Source organism: Orcinus orca, chromosome 13 (genome assembly GCF_937001465.1).
Source record: "Orcinus orca chromosome 13, mOrcOrc1.1, whole genome shotgun sequence".
Classification (NCBI taxonomy): Eukaryota; Metazoa; Chordata; class Mammalia; order Artiodactyla; family Delphinidae; genus Orcinus; species Orcinus orca.
Window position 1 is genome coordinate 36,998,616 of NC_064571.1, and position 16,249 is coordinate 37,014,864.

At 36.3% G+C, this 16,249-nt stretch overlaps 2 protein-coding genes across 2 annotated transcripts in view; one reads left to right on the forward strand and one right to left on the reverse strand.

The window, feature by feature from the left end:
- Positions 1-16,249, forward strand: part of RAB1A (RAB1A, member RAS oncogene family) — a 27,220-nt gene continuing 10,971 nt past the window's right edge. Inside the window, exons 1-2 of the mRNA XM_004280622.3 lie at positions 1-240; positions 14,281-14,353. Coding sequence (XP_004280670.1) covers positions 218-240; positions 14,281-14,353 — 96 coding nt within the window. The 5' untranslated portion in view covers positions 1-217. The remainder of the gene's footprint in view (positions 241-14,280; positions 14,354-16,249) is intronic.
- The window catches only part of CEP68 (centrosomal protein 68), a 37,504-nt gene continuing 35,634 nt past the window's right edge, over positions 14,380-16,249 (reverse strand). Inside the window, exon 7 of the mRNA XM_049696408.1 lies at positions 14,380-14,403. Coding sequence (XP_049552365.1) covers positions 14,395-14,403 — 9 coding nt within the window. The 3' untranslated portion in view covers positions 14,380-14,394. The remainder of the gene's footprint in view (positions 14,404-16,249) is intronic.

A 16,249-nucleotide genomic window follows, 5' to 3' on the forward strand; every position in this document is an offset into this window, starting at 1 on the left:
TATTTCCTGGTTCGCCGGCGGCCATTTTGGGTGGAAGCGATAGCTGAGTGGTGGCTGCTGCTGATTGTGTTCTAAGGGGACGGAGTGGAGGGAAGACGATTGCTCTCTCGGAACAGCGTATCTCATTCCTCTCCCTTCGACTACCCGTGGCGCGGAGAGTCAGGGCGGCGGCTGCAGCAGCAAGGGCGGCGGTGGCGGCGGCGGCAGCTGCAGTGACATGTCCAGCATGAATCCCGAATAGTGAGTGCAGGAGAGCGCCGGTCGGCTGGGTCCGTGGGCCAGCCTGGGAAAGCTTAGAGGGGGCGAGGAGGGCGGAGGCGGGGGCCTCGGCCGGGGTGAGGTGGGGGTGATGGGGCAGGAGAGATTGGCGGCGGGGAGTCGGGCCCCATTGTCTGACGGAGGAGGGGCGGTCGGGGGGAGGGATCGGGTCGGAGGGGTGAGCCGTCCGGGCCTGGACCCGGTCTGGTTGGAGTCCTGGCCTGAGTGCCAGGCCGGTGCGGAGGAGCAGTCTGGTAAGGGGGTTGGGGTGTCGGGGAGTCAGTGGTGGGGTCGTGGGAAGGGGTAGCTTCTCTTGGAGGCAGTGACTTTTGAAGGAGGGCCTGTTTTTAAGGGGAGGGAGAGGATGGGGTGGGAGAACTCTCCTAGAGGACACTGTTAGACCCTGCGCCCGCGGTCTGCGGAGCTGTCAGAGCCGTCGGGGTGGAAACCAGCGTTACTTGCAAATCTTGAGCTTGTTGGCTCTCTCTCCCACCCTCCGCGCCAGGTTGTAGGTAATATGGATGCTTTTCAGGATTGCGTGGGATTTAGGGGAATGGGTAGATGGTGAGAAGAGATTTAAAATTTTTAGTTCTCTTTTAGTTTTTTCCTGGAGCTCTTTACGAACTCAGCGGTCCCATTGCCTTCCCAAAAACCTGGGCATTTGTGAGAATTTTTTATTTTTTTGAGGACACTACAGTCATTTTGCCATGTGTAGGTCAAGGGAAAAACAAAACACCAGCACTAAAACCTAGGGACATCTTTGTGATATTACCAACTAAAAGGAAGACTTTGCTTTCAAGTTGAAAGAGAAACGAATGGGCCCTATGATAGATCTGTAGGGTTTGGATTACCTACTTGAATGCTTGCAGATAGGGAATGAGGTTCCATGACGTGTCATGAAAAGTTAATGCATTTCTTTTTCTTGCTTACTCAGTAAGTCACCACAGCAGATGTGACACACCTGGCACCTTTCCTGGGAACTGGTGTTGACTTTCCTTGGGAAGACTTTCTTGGGTTCTCCTTAATGGCCCTTAAAAACATCCTTCTACAGTTTGCATATTGAAATTAAGGAATAATTGAAGGAGATTTAATTGGTATTCTTCTATAGTGTCAGAAGGCTTTGAGGAATTTTTTAAAGCAAAGATCAGTATTTGACCTAAATGTTGAATTTATTTGCTGCTTTGGTCAGTTACTGCCGAACATTTCCCCTAAAAGGTCCGCCCATGGGTTTAGCTGACTGTCATGTGTGTGTCACATGGCTCTTGCAAAATGCATTCTGACTTCAAGTTTTGTAATACTGTGGTTTGATGCTGAAATGTCCCTTTTTTTTTGTTCTAAATAGAAGTCATAGTATTTTATTAAAATTTTATATACCTTAAGAAGTTGAAGAAAGTGTTCTAATAGTGTCGTATTTGCTGTGTTGGCAGTTTTTTATCAAGGGCTCCAAGGACAAAGTTGGTTATGCATAGTTGGGCAGAGTTGAACTTGAGGTCCCTAATTTAGTAGTTCCTGGCAACAGTAAAGCACATGGATTTTCCATTTTATGGAGGTTTGTCTTCTGTTCAGGAGTTTCTTAAATTTGCTACATACATTTAGTACTGTAAATAGATCTTGAAGATTAGTTGGACAGAACCATGACAAATGATTTAGACTCTGAATTTGTTTCTCCTTTTGTAAAATAGAGTCATCTTTATTCCTCTCCGGGTAGCTGTGAGGCTCAAGTATATATAGAACAATTTGGTAAACTGTAAGAGCACTGTAGATGGTGTACATCATTATGTGAGGCATTCCAGTAGTGCTGGGATTTAGGAATATAATCCTTACTTGCAAGGAACTTATAATGGAATATAAAAAATAGATTTTATATATGTTGAATACCAGTACGTATGGCAAGTTCCAGATGTGTGGCATGGATTGGAGCCACAAGATTTTAAAAGAAGGTATGGGATTGTGGTTGGCTAGTAGGGTTTAGAAAGACTTTATAGAAAACAAACCAGTAAGGGAGTTACTAGCATTAGATTTGGAGAAGCAGTGGGAGTGAGAAGGATTGTTCAAGAGAGAAGAAGAAAGAAGAATGGTTAATAAATGGCAAGGGTAGTAATTCTTAAGTAAATAGAGTGCCAAACCATTCTTTCTTTTGAGGACTCTAGATTAATGACCTCAACAGAATCAGTCCCAGAAATCATTTGTATATTTTTATGGCCTTGAGTGTGCCTGTACCTGGGTTACTGTATTTATATTCTAGACTGTCTCTTAAGTAAAATAACCTAGAAGTTTGGAAAAATGTTTGGAAAAGCACTAGTGAAAAGTACTAAGGTGAGAGGAGGTGGTATTTTATTACAGAAGGTCACAAAGGCAACCAGCAAGCAGATTTTTAGAAATCTGAGTTCAGCGGTTTCTTCTTTTTATCTTTAATAAAGTTTGTTGCCATCATAAAAGTAGAGAAAAATTGGAAAATAGAGAAAAGAAGGAAATTCTTACAGTTTAATCACCCAAACAAGTCCATTTGCTTTAAAACCTTGTTCTAAACTTTAAAGTCGCATGTTTTTTTCTTAAGTTAAAACTTTTAATGGATGAATGCCTTTCATGATTCCACAGTGTTATCCTAATAGCTAACATTTATGGCCACTTATTATATGCCAGGTACAATATTGTACATTATAATACATGTATATTATAGCATACACTTTATATACTAATTTGAAATAATAGTATACTAGGTAATGTTTACAGGTGCACCCCCAAATGTTCCTTGTTTTGGTTTATCATCTACTATTTATCTTAATCCTTTTAGAAACTTTCAAAATCTGCTTTATGGGTGCTGCTGAATTTGGTACTGAAGATGTGTTCTTGACAAAAGAAAAAGTTTGGTTCTCAGAATGAACAGGATTTTAGATTTATATAGGTTGACATACGATTACCTGTTGGTAGCTTTATTACGGAATGCTTTTACTTTATGATCTTTAAGTTGTAAGCTTTTGGTTTGGGAGTGAGGAGAATAAGAAATATGTCAATCAATGATTAAATTTTAAGCTTTTTCTTTTACTACTTTTTATGTTATTTGGCTGATTTGGGAGCAATGATGGCCCTGGGTTATCTTTATGGTAGAAATTAAGGGTAATGACTGACTCACTTGAATTACAAATGCTACAAACAAAAACAAAATGCAACTGAAGTGGAATGTGAGCGGTGGAAAAAGTAGATGGAAAGGATCAGAGCTTTCTTTTTTTTTCTGGAGATTTGAGGAAAGATTTTGATTTTCCTGAGCTAGGTGGTAAAGCAGGCAGTGATTATTTCAGCACACTGCTTAAGAAGTACTTAACATTATTCTCATATCAGAAGCATTTTTCGTAATCCATTAGCTTCTAGCAGATTTTTTTTTTTTAGTGTCAAGAAAATAAGTTTGGCTGTTTCATCAAGGAGTGTGTTAAGAATAAAGTAGGTGTACCTATCATGAATATACCAGTTAACTGCGGTAGGAAGAACTATATGTAGTAGTCTCTTTGGATCGGCTAGATCCATCGGTTAATGCAGAAAAAATTTGTTTAAAAAAAAAACTTACCTTGTTATTAACTTTTTAAAATATCATGGCTTAAGTTTTAGTCAGTCTCTTAAACTTTGTTTTCTGTTATGGTAGACTCAAGGAACATCTGACTTTTTTTTTTTTGTCAGCACTCTGCTTTGAATAAATCTGTCTTTTAACTTAAGGGTTTAAAGGTAAAAACAAGTTAATCAGTTCTGTTATCTGTCTGACAGAGTGTAATTTCATTAATAAGTATATCATTACTGCCTTTTACATAATTTTTAGTTAGAATTTTTTTATTAGAAAAGAAGCAGAAATCAACTAAAAATAGATTTTCTTTTTGTAGGTTGCCTTGATGACTTTTTCGTAGTGTTGGTAATGATTTGAGAAATTCAAAGAAGTTTAAAGAAGAGGTATTCTCACTATTCAGAATATGATTATTTAATGTCCGTAGAGAATCAATGTATGTAATTCTTTGGGTAATGTAAGTTACCAGTAGCTATATAGACTTTCCATCTTAAGAGTTTTGTGTGAATGGATGATCTTGAAGGATCATTGAAAGAAACTGAAATTTTGCATTTAAAATTTTCTTCTTCCTTTTCATCATAATTAGGTTAAAGTATAAGATGTTGACAGTTTCTTACATATTCAAGGTTTTTTTTTTTTTGTTTTTTTTGTTTTGTCTTAAAGATGAAAGAGCTTCAGAATCAAGTGTTCTCTTGCCGACTGTTTAGTTGACTTTTAAAGAGAATTTTGCTTTCTGAGCAATTTCTTTAATATTTCAGTTTTTATTCTAGAAGCAATCTTAGTGATTTATCTGAGTGATTATGATTAACAAATGCTAAGCATCTTGCTGGATTCATATCCTATCAGCAGTCCTTTGGCCGTGTGTGTTTTCTCTCCTTAGCAACTTTTGATTGTACATATATGATGGTTTTACTATTTGTAGTTGTAATAGTTAAGTTTCATTTTTGATAGTTAAGAATAGCTTCCTTTTGCTAATGTTACCTACTCTTGTCTCTTTCCTAATATATAAAAACAGGGTTAAATAAAATGCTTTTTAAGATTTTGAGATTTTTAAAGATTTGCTAAAAAATACTTTGAGTGTTTTAAGATGAAGAGAAACCAAAAATGTCCCCCCTACTTTTGTTTTTTAATCTTACAGGGAGAGGGGAACAGTCAGACTATTCCACTGTTTTCTTGTAGAAGGTGGGGCTGAGAAGAGATTGCTTCTTTGATATCTGGAATAGAATTTAGGGAAAAAAACCAAAGTCTTGGCTTTTCTTTGGAACCACCCTGTGATGTTTCAGATTATAAAAGGATAATGGTGTAATGATATTTTGGGGAAAAAAATAATCCTGAGGCCTTAGGAAACAAGAGAACAAGTGTTTGTTGGTTTGTTTACTGACTTAAACATGTGAAGAAATAGGGTACAAAGGAGAGGTAGGAAATGAAATATTCCTTGGTACTTTTGTGACTGATGGCTCAGTTGGTCAGAACACCCCACTTTATTAAATCCAAGATTGTTGATAGGTTCCAGTTGTTTACTCTGTTCCATGTTTATAGATTCCCAATTCTGACAGGTAGTGTTACCTTTGCTTACAAAGGTGACCACTCTTTGGAAACATTGTTTTTAATAATAATAGCTACTATTTAACAAGTGCTTACTCTTTGTGCCAGCTACTTGGCTAGGGTCTTTACCCAGGATATTTTATGCAGTCTGCATCTCAAACTAGTGATCTTTACAAAGGAAATTGAGTGAATTATATAATTGAAGTTTTCTAGGAACAGTGATGGATTTAACTTGTCTGAATGTATTTTCTTTGAATAACAATAGTACTTAAGTGGAATTGTTCTTTGTCCTTGCTACTCTGCCCATAGATATTTTCCAGTAACTTGATTTAGGGCATTTATTCCTTTTTTTTTTTTTTTTTTTTTGCGGTACGCGGGCCTCTCACTGTTGTGGCCTCTCCCGTTGCGGAGCACAGGCTCTGGATGCGCAGGCTCAGCGGCCATGGCTCACGGGCCCAGCTGCTCCGCGGCATGTGGGATCTTCCCGGACCGGGCCACGAACCCGTGTTCCCTGCATCGGCAGGCGGACTCTCAACCACTGCGCCACCATGGAAGCCCTGAGCCTGTTTCTTTATAACGTGATTAGTACCACCTCAGTTCTGAGTCTCAAGAGTAGACTGTACAGTGCTATGCAGGAGTTGACACGTGTATTCCAGTAAGGGATGTTAGAATATATGTAAGAATATATGTAATATATATATATGCAGGTGGTTTCAATTTTAATGTTTTTCTAACACATTTAATCATTACACATTGATCTCTGACCTTGTCTATTTGAAAAATGTTTTCAATACAGATACTTAAAATCTTCCAGTGAATGTACACACGCACACACACATGCACACACAATCTGATTTCCCTGGAAAAAAAAGCTTGGTAAAGAAAATAGCCAACCCTTTCTTTCTCTTTTATCAGTTAGACTGTGCTAGGAGTTGAGGGGTTTTTATGTTTTAATTATAAAACACAGACTTTGCTCCCAGGTGCTTACCAGTTAAGATGACTCAGGCTCAAACAAGCATAATCAATTTAACAGTATTAGCAGAAATTAAATCTTGTGATATTTTTAAAGAATAAGATGGCATAATAGTGCAAAAGATTTGAAGAAGGGGCCTAGGATTTCTATTATTAACACAAAGTTTTAGTTATATTGCTTTAGCTGGAGAGGAACAGAGCACTGAGGAGGACTTTCCAGAAGCCCTGACACTAGTCTTGGGATAAGGTCAACAAATAACAATTTGAGTTCCCACCACTACTCAGAAATTTTATGTATGTCCATTATTTCCCCTAATAGTATGAAGAAATAGTGTCCTAATTTTATAGCAATCAGAGCCAGAGAAGAGTTAAATGGCTTGCCCAGGGGCATTCAGAGGAAGCAGCAGAATTGGAATTTTAACTCAAGGGCCTGTGATTTTACAGTCCAAGTATGCTGTTTCCAGTTTAGTGTGTGTGGTTAACTTCTAGGAATTTAAAATTAAGCCAGTTAATTAGGCGACTAGCATTTTTGTGGTCAATTATGTCTAAAATTCGTGATTGGAGAGGCCTTTTTAAAAATGTTAAGAAGGGCTTGTGAGGTATGTATTGTGAATGGCCCTTTGACTTTCTTCACATCTTGTGTTGGGTTGATATTTAAAGCTTCTCTAGGCTTGAAGTTAATTATCTTATCCATTCTCAGTTTTTCTACCCTCATGACTATTCTTGAATACTTATACTTGGGGCCTTAAAGTCATGGATGTCTTTCTGTGAGAAAAGCAAGTAAAGCAGAGAATGCCTGTCTCTTCCTGGAGAGGCAGGCACATTTGCTGCAGACCGTGTTACTGTTTCATGTGTTGCTAGACTTTGGGAGTTGTGATCATAGTACTTATAACTGTTAGCTGGTAATTTTTACACTTTTACTTTAGATTATACTGGTAAACTCCTGTGATACTTTGTCACCCATCATCTGTACTGAAACTTTGGATAAATAGCTTCAAAGTTTTTGTCTGTAGCTCTTGAGATTTTTCATTAGGTTGCATCCTGATTTGGAGGGAGGAAGGAAAAATAATAATAATTGCCACTTATTGTGCCCCTGTACCAGACACTGTGCTAAATGCTTTAGAGGCAATATTTATAATCTTGATAAGAGCCTAATTGGGTGGTAGAGAGTGCTAACTGAACCTTTTTACAGATGAGGAAATAGAGCCTCATGGTGATAGATTAAGTACCTTACCTCAAGATCTTGTAGCTAGTATGTGATGAAGCCTGAATTCAAATACAGTTCTTTCCAGGTCTCAAACCCATGCAGGCTTTGAAAGGTAAGGAGGTATGGACACTTACAGCCCCTCCTTGGTGCGTTTTTCACTAAATATTTGCTGTTGTCTACATGGTAAGACCGTTTACTCTCTTGTCCTCTTGTATGGCTTACTACTTCTTCAGAACAACCAAAGTTTCCCTCATTTTCAGAATTCCAGCTTTGGATTTTTGGAACACTGTTTTAAACAGAGATAAAGTGGAACATGGAAAATTAATCTATTGTCTCTAAATATTTTTTTTAATGTAGTTTTATGGGTCAGTTATGGGGAGAGTTTTTTAAAAATTGCTTGGCTATTTTCTTAAATATGGAGGAAAGACTGTTGCCCTCTCAGATTCTTGGTAATTGTTTATTTGACTAACAGGCTGCTTTTGTCCATAGCTGAAGGTTTATTTAGTTTTTTTTATTAATTTAATCACAAAAGTAGTATGTACTCTGTAAAATTCAAACGATATAGAAGCATATGAAGTAACTAAAAGTTCTTACCTCTTTTATCCAGCCTGATGGGCAATTTTGTTGTTGTTGCCGCCACACCACATGGCATGTGGGATCTTAGTTCCCTGCCCAGAACCCACGGCCCCTGCAGTGAAAGTGCAGAATCTTAACCACTGGACCACCAGGGAAGTCCCCTGATGGTCAATTTTGAATTGTGTTCTGTGGAGCATACTTAAAGTGAGTGAAGAAGAAAAGTAGATGTCAAGCACAATTATTGCAGCTCAAGTTTTATTAATCATTTCATACCCCAAAGACTAATAGATTAGTGTATAGTTTAAAAGTGAATTCAAGTTTATTTGGCCACTATATCATAATATCATAACCATGATTTTGTTTTAAATTTGTTATGTGAGCTTAGTTTTAGGGTGTTTTCAAGTATGATTTTATAAAAAGATAAAAACTAAATGATTCCTATCATGCAGGTGAACTTGTTCTAGGTGAAAGAGAACAAATTTAGGTTTCATTGAACTTTTTAATATAGCAGGCCTTTTCTAAGGTATACTTATAGCTGACACTGTGAAATTTGTATTTTGGGGGTACTGTTTGGATAAAAACAATTATATAGTTCTCCACTGTTTACTTTTGTCTTCCTTGGTGTGTTTCCAAAGGGTAGTTGAAACTTGTGTTAATGTCAGTCAACTATCTCTTATATTCATTGACAGGTGAATTATGTCTGGTAATCCAAATTTTGTTTCATAAAAGAAGAAAAAAATGTTTATTCTTATTTAATCCAAAAAGTTGACTTCATATCTTTGTGGCTATATTGGGAATGTGCCAGTGCTGTCTGCTTACAACCTTGACCTACTCTACCTACTTAGATGTCATTTGTGTTTGGACAGGTATGCTGAAAGAACTTGTACGGTTGTTCAGTCATTGAATAAATCATTGATTAAAAGTTTTTCCTCCCCTCAAATGACTTTTTTTTTTCTGGTTAGAAAAGTAATACAGTCTGACTGCAGACTGTTTTTAAAAAATATAAAGAAAAGATTGAGTGTAATCGTACAATTTAGAAGTGTCCATTTTTTCCCCAAATCTTTTGTGTGTACAAATTTTTTTTAACAAAAATGGGTTATACTAGACAAACATAGTCTATAATCTTTTTACATAACGGTATCATGTAGTAGTCTCTTTTGAGATTATAGAATTCCGAGTAGTATTTTAGATTCAGCAACAAGCAGATTCATCTCCTACTTCATATTTTATAGATGTAGTTTGGTAACTTCATTAAAAAGGAAAACATTTTACCTAAATAGAATTTTGAGTCAAAATGGGTTTTGGTAACTTTTTAAAAATATTGTTTCATTCTCTCTCAATAGTGATGTTTTTTAAGGTATAGAAAATGTTAATGCTTTCATGCAAAAATGGCATGAGTATCACGATTATGTTCAGATCATAAATAATGGAAATAGAGGATCTAGAGTATTGCTGAAGTAGACCAGGAGTAGACTTAAGGAGAAACTGATAGCAAAAATAATTTTTCACTTGCTACCATATTTGACATTCCACCATCCAATTATTAAAAGGTTGAATCTGTCCCTTTCCATCGAGCCTTAATCTATGTCAGTCTTAACTGTCTTACTTTCTCACTGAATTATTTCCACTTTAATATTCTCAAAACATACTTGTGCCTCAAAAGCAAAGTTTTTATTTTACAGAATCCAGCATGATTTATGATTGTTGATTTAACTCGAGAAAACACAAAATATGTCTCTCATGTTTAAAAAATATCAGGGGCTGGCTTTTCAACGAGATTGTACCTATTTCACTAATGTCCTCAGAGTTTGTTTTTCTAAAACCTTTTTATTTTGAAATAAATATAGATTTACAGAAGAGTTGCAAAAGTAGTACAGAGAATTCCTGTATACCCTTCACCCAGCTTCCCCTAATATTAACATCTTATATACCATGGTACATTTATCAAAATTAAGATATTAACACTGGTAAACTATGAACTGAACTATAGACTTTTATTCCAATTTCTCCAGTTTTTCCACTAATGTCATTTTTCTGTTCCAGAACCTAATCCAAGATACCATATTGTATTTAATTGTTATGTCATGTTAGCCTCCTTCAGTCTGTGAGTTTCTCAGTCTTATTTTTCATGACCATGACAGTTTTGAAGAGTTTAGGTACTTTGTAAATTTCCCTCAGTATGTATTTGTCTGATGTTTTCTCATGATTAGACTGGGGTTATGGATTTGGAGAGAAATACCATAGAGGTGAAGCACTCTACTCATTACATCATATCAGAAGGTACATAATATCAATATGACTTATTGCTGGTGATGTTCACGTTGATCACTTAGTAAAGGTGGCATCTGTCAGGTTTCTCCAGTGTAAAATTACTATTTTTCCCTTTCTACACACTGTTAGAAACCAGTCGTTAAGAACCCACACTCAGGGGAAGGGAACTAAGCTCCACTTCCTGGAGGGAGGAGTGTTCAAAGAATTTGTGGGCATATGTTAAAACCACTGCAGTAATAAATATTTGGGGGGGACAAATTTTGAGGCCGTGCAAATATCCTAAGTCTCCTTGAAGTTTCACCCACTAATTTTAGCATTCATCAGTGGATCTTGCCTGTAGCAGTTAATCTACCAGTGATTTTCTATTTCTCTCATACCTTCTACATGCATTAGTTGGAATCCTCATGTAAGGAAGTGTCGTCTCTCCTCTCCTATTTATTTAGTTAATGATTTATACACTTATGGACTCATGGATATTTATTTTATTCTTTGGGTTATAATCCAGTACATGATTGTTTACTTTGTGGCTCAGATTGTTGCCTTGGCCATTGAGGTTGGTGTCTGTCCTTTTAACATGCCATGTCCCTGTAAATTTTTTTCTCTAGCATTTTGCCCAAAATGTTACTCAAGTATGGCTATAGATATTCTTTAGGTGTTTCTCACAATGAAAGAGACCTGATTAAAAATGCAAAATTAAAATGTTCTCTGATCTCTTAGCACAGTGCTTTGTAAAAGGCACAGTGTTATATTTTGGATGAATAAGTCAGTTTACCTTCACACAGATAGGTATGTTAAACATAAGAGTGGGGAAAACAGACTCCAGACTACTTACGGGGAGAAAATATGAAGTGTCGTTGTCATAGTAAATTAGACATGAAAAGGACCTGAGGAAATTCTGATTGGGAACAGTGGATAGGATTTACTAGAACTATCTGATTTAGGTGAGTGGTGATTACAGTTGTACATAAAGATTTCTCAACTGATATAATTCAGTTTTTTCACTTAAGTCAAAATGGTATTGCAGACTGAAAACTTAATCCAAATTCTTGAAAATAAAAGAAAAATACATTTAAAGTCTTACTATTTGCTAAATTATTCTTGACTCTTTGTACCAAAATTCTGATATTGAGCTTTCTAACTTTAGATTTGTATATTTCCTATCAACATTTTTACTGTGTTCTGTTTTATAAATATAGTTACAGAAATGTCTTTAAGTGATCTCAAATATGAATTCTCTTGTACATCCTGTGTATTAATAGTTTAGAAATAAGGTACTATAGGAGTAGGTAATTTAAAACGTTCCAGTGCCGGTAACATGCTGTTGATCACAGTCTCCTGGTGTGTGAACTCAATAAGGCAAGAAGTTTGTTAGTTGATTTTGTTTGCCATTCTCCTCCACGTCTCTTGTGGTGTTAGTGAAGCTGATGGTTTGGGAGAGAACAAAATAGCCTTCTTTGACAAGATTCATTTTGGAACAGAGTGCTCAACTCTTCATGTTATTTACAATGGCTCTGAGCCTTAAATTATCAGGAACTCATAAATAACGTTTCAAAATAATGCCGCTTGTAAAATTTAAAAAGAATGATAATTGAAAAGTAATTTTAAAAAAATTGACTACTGATTTCCTTGAAATCATAATGTAACTTGTAGCACAGTTAGGAAGCTTTCATGTTTTTTACAGCCTTATGGTTATTCTGAAAGAGAGAAATTGATCTTTAAGGTAATGAATGATACCACAGGCAGCATATGTGGGCCCAGTGCTGTCTTTTACTGTAAAGGGGTCCAGTACCACTGATTCAGAGGATGTTTACTGAGTGTTTACTGGATGCCTGACACTGTCCTGAGGGAAACTGGTAAATTCAGGGCATTTGTTGTATCAAAATTTTTGTTAAAAACTAAGTAATTGTAGTAGTATCGGTGGTGTGATTTTTTTTCTTGCTGACTGAAATGTAAATTCATTGCTAATGTTCAGTGTTCAGCATTCTTAAGAATTCATTTGGTCTAATTAAAGAGAAAGCTATCAGTAGTACTGAAGTGAGTCAGCACAGCAACTGTATTGACTAAAAGTTGTTTGGTATTAGGTACCAATAATTTATTAAGAGTAAATTTTTATAATCATTATCCCCACTACCCCCTTTTTTCCTTAGGATCTCAACTGGAAAGGATGTTAGTTGTTAAGTTCATCCTATGTTTCAATCAGCTCTTCCTAATGACTTATTTAAAAGCTTACTTCCTTCTGTGACCTTTATTTTGCTGCTGACTAGGGCACTTTGGATTTTCAAAAAAATTCTTTCCTTTAGGTATAATTAGGAACAATAAGTGTACTATGGTAATTCGGTAAAACCAGAAAGCTATGTTTTAAGTAATACATATCACTGTATAAACCTAGGTAACAGTTGATTAATATTCACAGAGATAATCACTTCTAAACATCTTGCTTACATGTAAATCTGATAATTGTAATCTACACTTCATTTGCAAGTGATACTTGGAGTTCACTTTAAGTACATAGCATTTTTTTTAAACTAAATCACAAGGAAGAAAATTAAGAATCATGTATATCTTCTGAAAAAAAAATCTGTAAATTCTGGATTTGTTGTCATTTTGACATTGCTTTAAAAGAACATACAGAGGGCTTCCCTGGTGGCGCAGTGGTTGAAAGTCCCCCTGCTCATGCAGGGGACACGGGTTCGTGCCCCGGTCCGGGAATATCCCACATGACGCAGAGCAGCTGGGCCCGTGAGCCATGGCCGCTGAGCCTGCGCGTCTGGAGTCTGTGCTCCGCCACAGGAGAGGCCACAGCAGTGAGAGGCCCGCATACCCCCCCCCCCCCCAAAAAAGAAGAACATACAGAATTGGTCAGAGTTGGGAACAATCTATGAGAGATTCCTTTGGAGACCGTTGGCTGACCGTCTGTTGTCTTCAGGTTCATGAAAGAATCCCTGGGAATGTTTTGTTTTATTTTTTAACATCTTTATTGGAGTATAATTGCTTTACAATGGTGTGTTAGTTTCTGCTGTATAACAAAGTGAATCAGCTATACATATACATATATCCCCATATCTCCTCCCTCTCGCATCTCCCTCCCACCCTCCCTATCCCACCCCTCTAGGTGGTCACAAAGCACCGAGCTGATCTCCCTGTGCTATGCAGCTGCTTCCCACTAGCTATCTATTTTACATTTGGTAGTGTGTATATGTCCGTGCCTGGGAATGGTTTTTTGTTAGGTTTGGCAGTGGTAAAGGTGCATAAACGTAGCCTAGCTTTCAGTGTTTTCCAAAGAATGCTTTAATACAAGCTTAGAATGTTGGGAAAGTTGTGCATTTACACAGCCTTTGATTTTACTGCATCTCCAGTTTAAGATATTTATAATACAGACTTTCAGAAGTTAAATGATCCATTTTAAAGGGAGAGAATTCCAGGTGGATGCTAGGGAAGGATCATAAAAGCCCTTCGTTGGAGGATTCTTACGAAATAATGACTTTAGATTGGAATTTGAAGGAGAGATACGTTTCATTGGCAAGAACAATGAAAAGTTAACTCCCAGTATTCTAATATTGCAGAAGAGTGGGATTTTTCTAGCATAGGTCTTCGGCCCTCCAAGAATGCATATCACTTATGTTTCCTTTCATTCATTGCTTGGCAGTGGAAGTTCAGCTGATATTAGAGATCATGGGTGGCATTGCCTATCTTATTTTTACATAATTCTGTCATGTTCAGTGATTCATCAAAAGGGCTCCTGCTGTTTGTTGCAGTTTGGTCTTCTGTTAGGCCGTTCATGGGCTTTTCAGGAGCTGTAGTCTTCCTCAGTGAGCTGTTATTCTTGGCTATATTTTTGTTGCTGTAGAACTTAAAATACAATATGCTTTTTATTAATGTGATTTTCTTTTTCTCTTTGCAGTGATTATTTATTCAAGTTACTTCTGATTGGCGACTCTGGAGTTGGAAAGTCTTGCCTCCTTCTTAGGTTTGCAGTAAGTTGAAATCAAAATGCTTTTAAAGAAATTAATGCTGTTCATGTTTTCTAGGGAGACAAAAGTTTAAACAGTTTTATTCAGAATATTAACTCTTCCAGAATTTATGTATTATATATAAAGCCTCCAAGTGTACATCCCCAGTGATATCTAGACTCTTAAATAGAAGAAATGCTGTTGCTCTTCAAAGAAATTCAAGCAAAGTGTAGTTATAAAGTCAGAGTGTCTAATTACTCTTCTTGGAGATCAGTGTTTCATTCCAACATAAGTAGTGAGGTAAGGGGAAAATAATAGGTCTGTGTTGAAAGTGACTTGATGGAAAACAAATCTTCAAGTAAAACTTCAGTAGAATAAAAAGAAAAAGCAGGGCCTGGTACAAAATTTTTTTGAAAATGGCATAGTGTTCTGTATGCTGAAATTTACAAACTGATAAGTAACTTTCAACCTAATAAATAAAATCTACAGTCTTATTCATAGTCTTATCAGCTGCCTTTAAATTTAGCATGTTTTCCTTCTCACTGTCTAGATCATTGGTTCTTAAGAGTATGGACCAGTAGGGATTATCAAGACCATCTTGGGGTCCAGGAGATCAAAACTACTTTCCTAATAACACTAAACCATTAGTATATACTAAGTAAATAATTACTTAGTACTAAGGCAAAAGACATTTGCCTTTTTTCACTCTATTGATCTTTGCTCTGATGATGCAAAAGCAGTGGTGGGTAAAACTGCCGGTGCCTTATTAGCACCATGTTGAAGTAGTGCTAAGCCCCAAATTATACTCACAATCCTGGTGTTTACCTCTGTTCACTCACAGTGGGGAAAAACACCATTTTCATTTAAGAGTGTCTTTGATGAAACAGTAAAAATGATTAATTTTTTTCATATTTTTTTAAATTGAGGTATAGTTGATATACAATATTATATGTTTCAGGTGTACAACATAGTGATTCACAATTTTTAAAGGTTATATTCCATTTATAGTTACTATAAAATATTGGCTCTATTCCCTGTGTTGTACAGTATGTCCTTGTAGCTTTTTATTTTATATATAGTAGGTTGTACCTCTAAATCCCCTACCCCTATCTTGCTCCTCCCTCTTTCCCTCTCCCCAGTGGTAACCACCAGTTTGTTCTCTATGAACAAACTGTGAGTCTATTTCTTTTTTGTTATAGTCATTAGCTTATTTTTTTAGATTCCACATATAAGTGATATCATACAGTACTTGTCTTTGTCTGACTTATTTCAGTTACGATAATACCCTCCAAGTCCATCCATGTTGTTGCAAATGGCAAAATTTTGTTTTTTATGCCTGAGTAGTATTCCATTGTATGTATATGTATACACACTTTATTAATTCAATCTGTTGATGGACACTTACGTTGCTTCTAAAAATGATTAATTAATAAAATCTTGATCCTCGAGTATTCTTTTTTTAAATATTCTGTGTGAAGAAATGAGGAGGTTGCATAAAGTAGTTTTACTGAAGACTGGAGTATGTTGGTTGTCTCAAGGGAAAGAAAAGCACTTGTATAGTTGTTTCCATTTTGAGCTAAACTAGCTGCTTTTTTCATTGAACTTTTTTTTTTTTTTTTTTTTACTTGAAAGAACAACTAACAAACTATAATTATGTAGAATTGAGTATTGGGTACACATTTTATCAGATGAACAGACATTATCACTTCAAGGAAAATATCTAACAGCATTTGCTGCTGTAATAAATTCAAGCTTTTCAAAGGAAAATTAGAATTTTAGAAAACTTAAAATTCACCACTGCAAGCTTGACAGCATCTCAAATACTTAATATGACTTTTCTGATGATATAAGTGATATTAATGAATCCCATATATATATATATATATATATATGTATGTATGTATGTATGTATGTATAAAA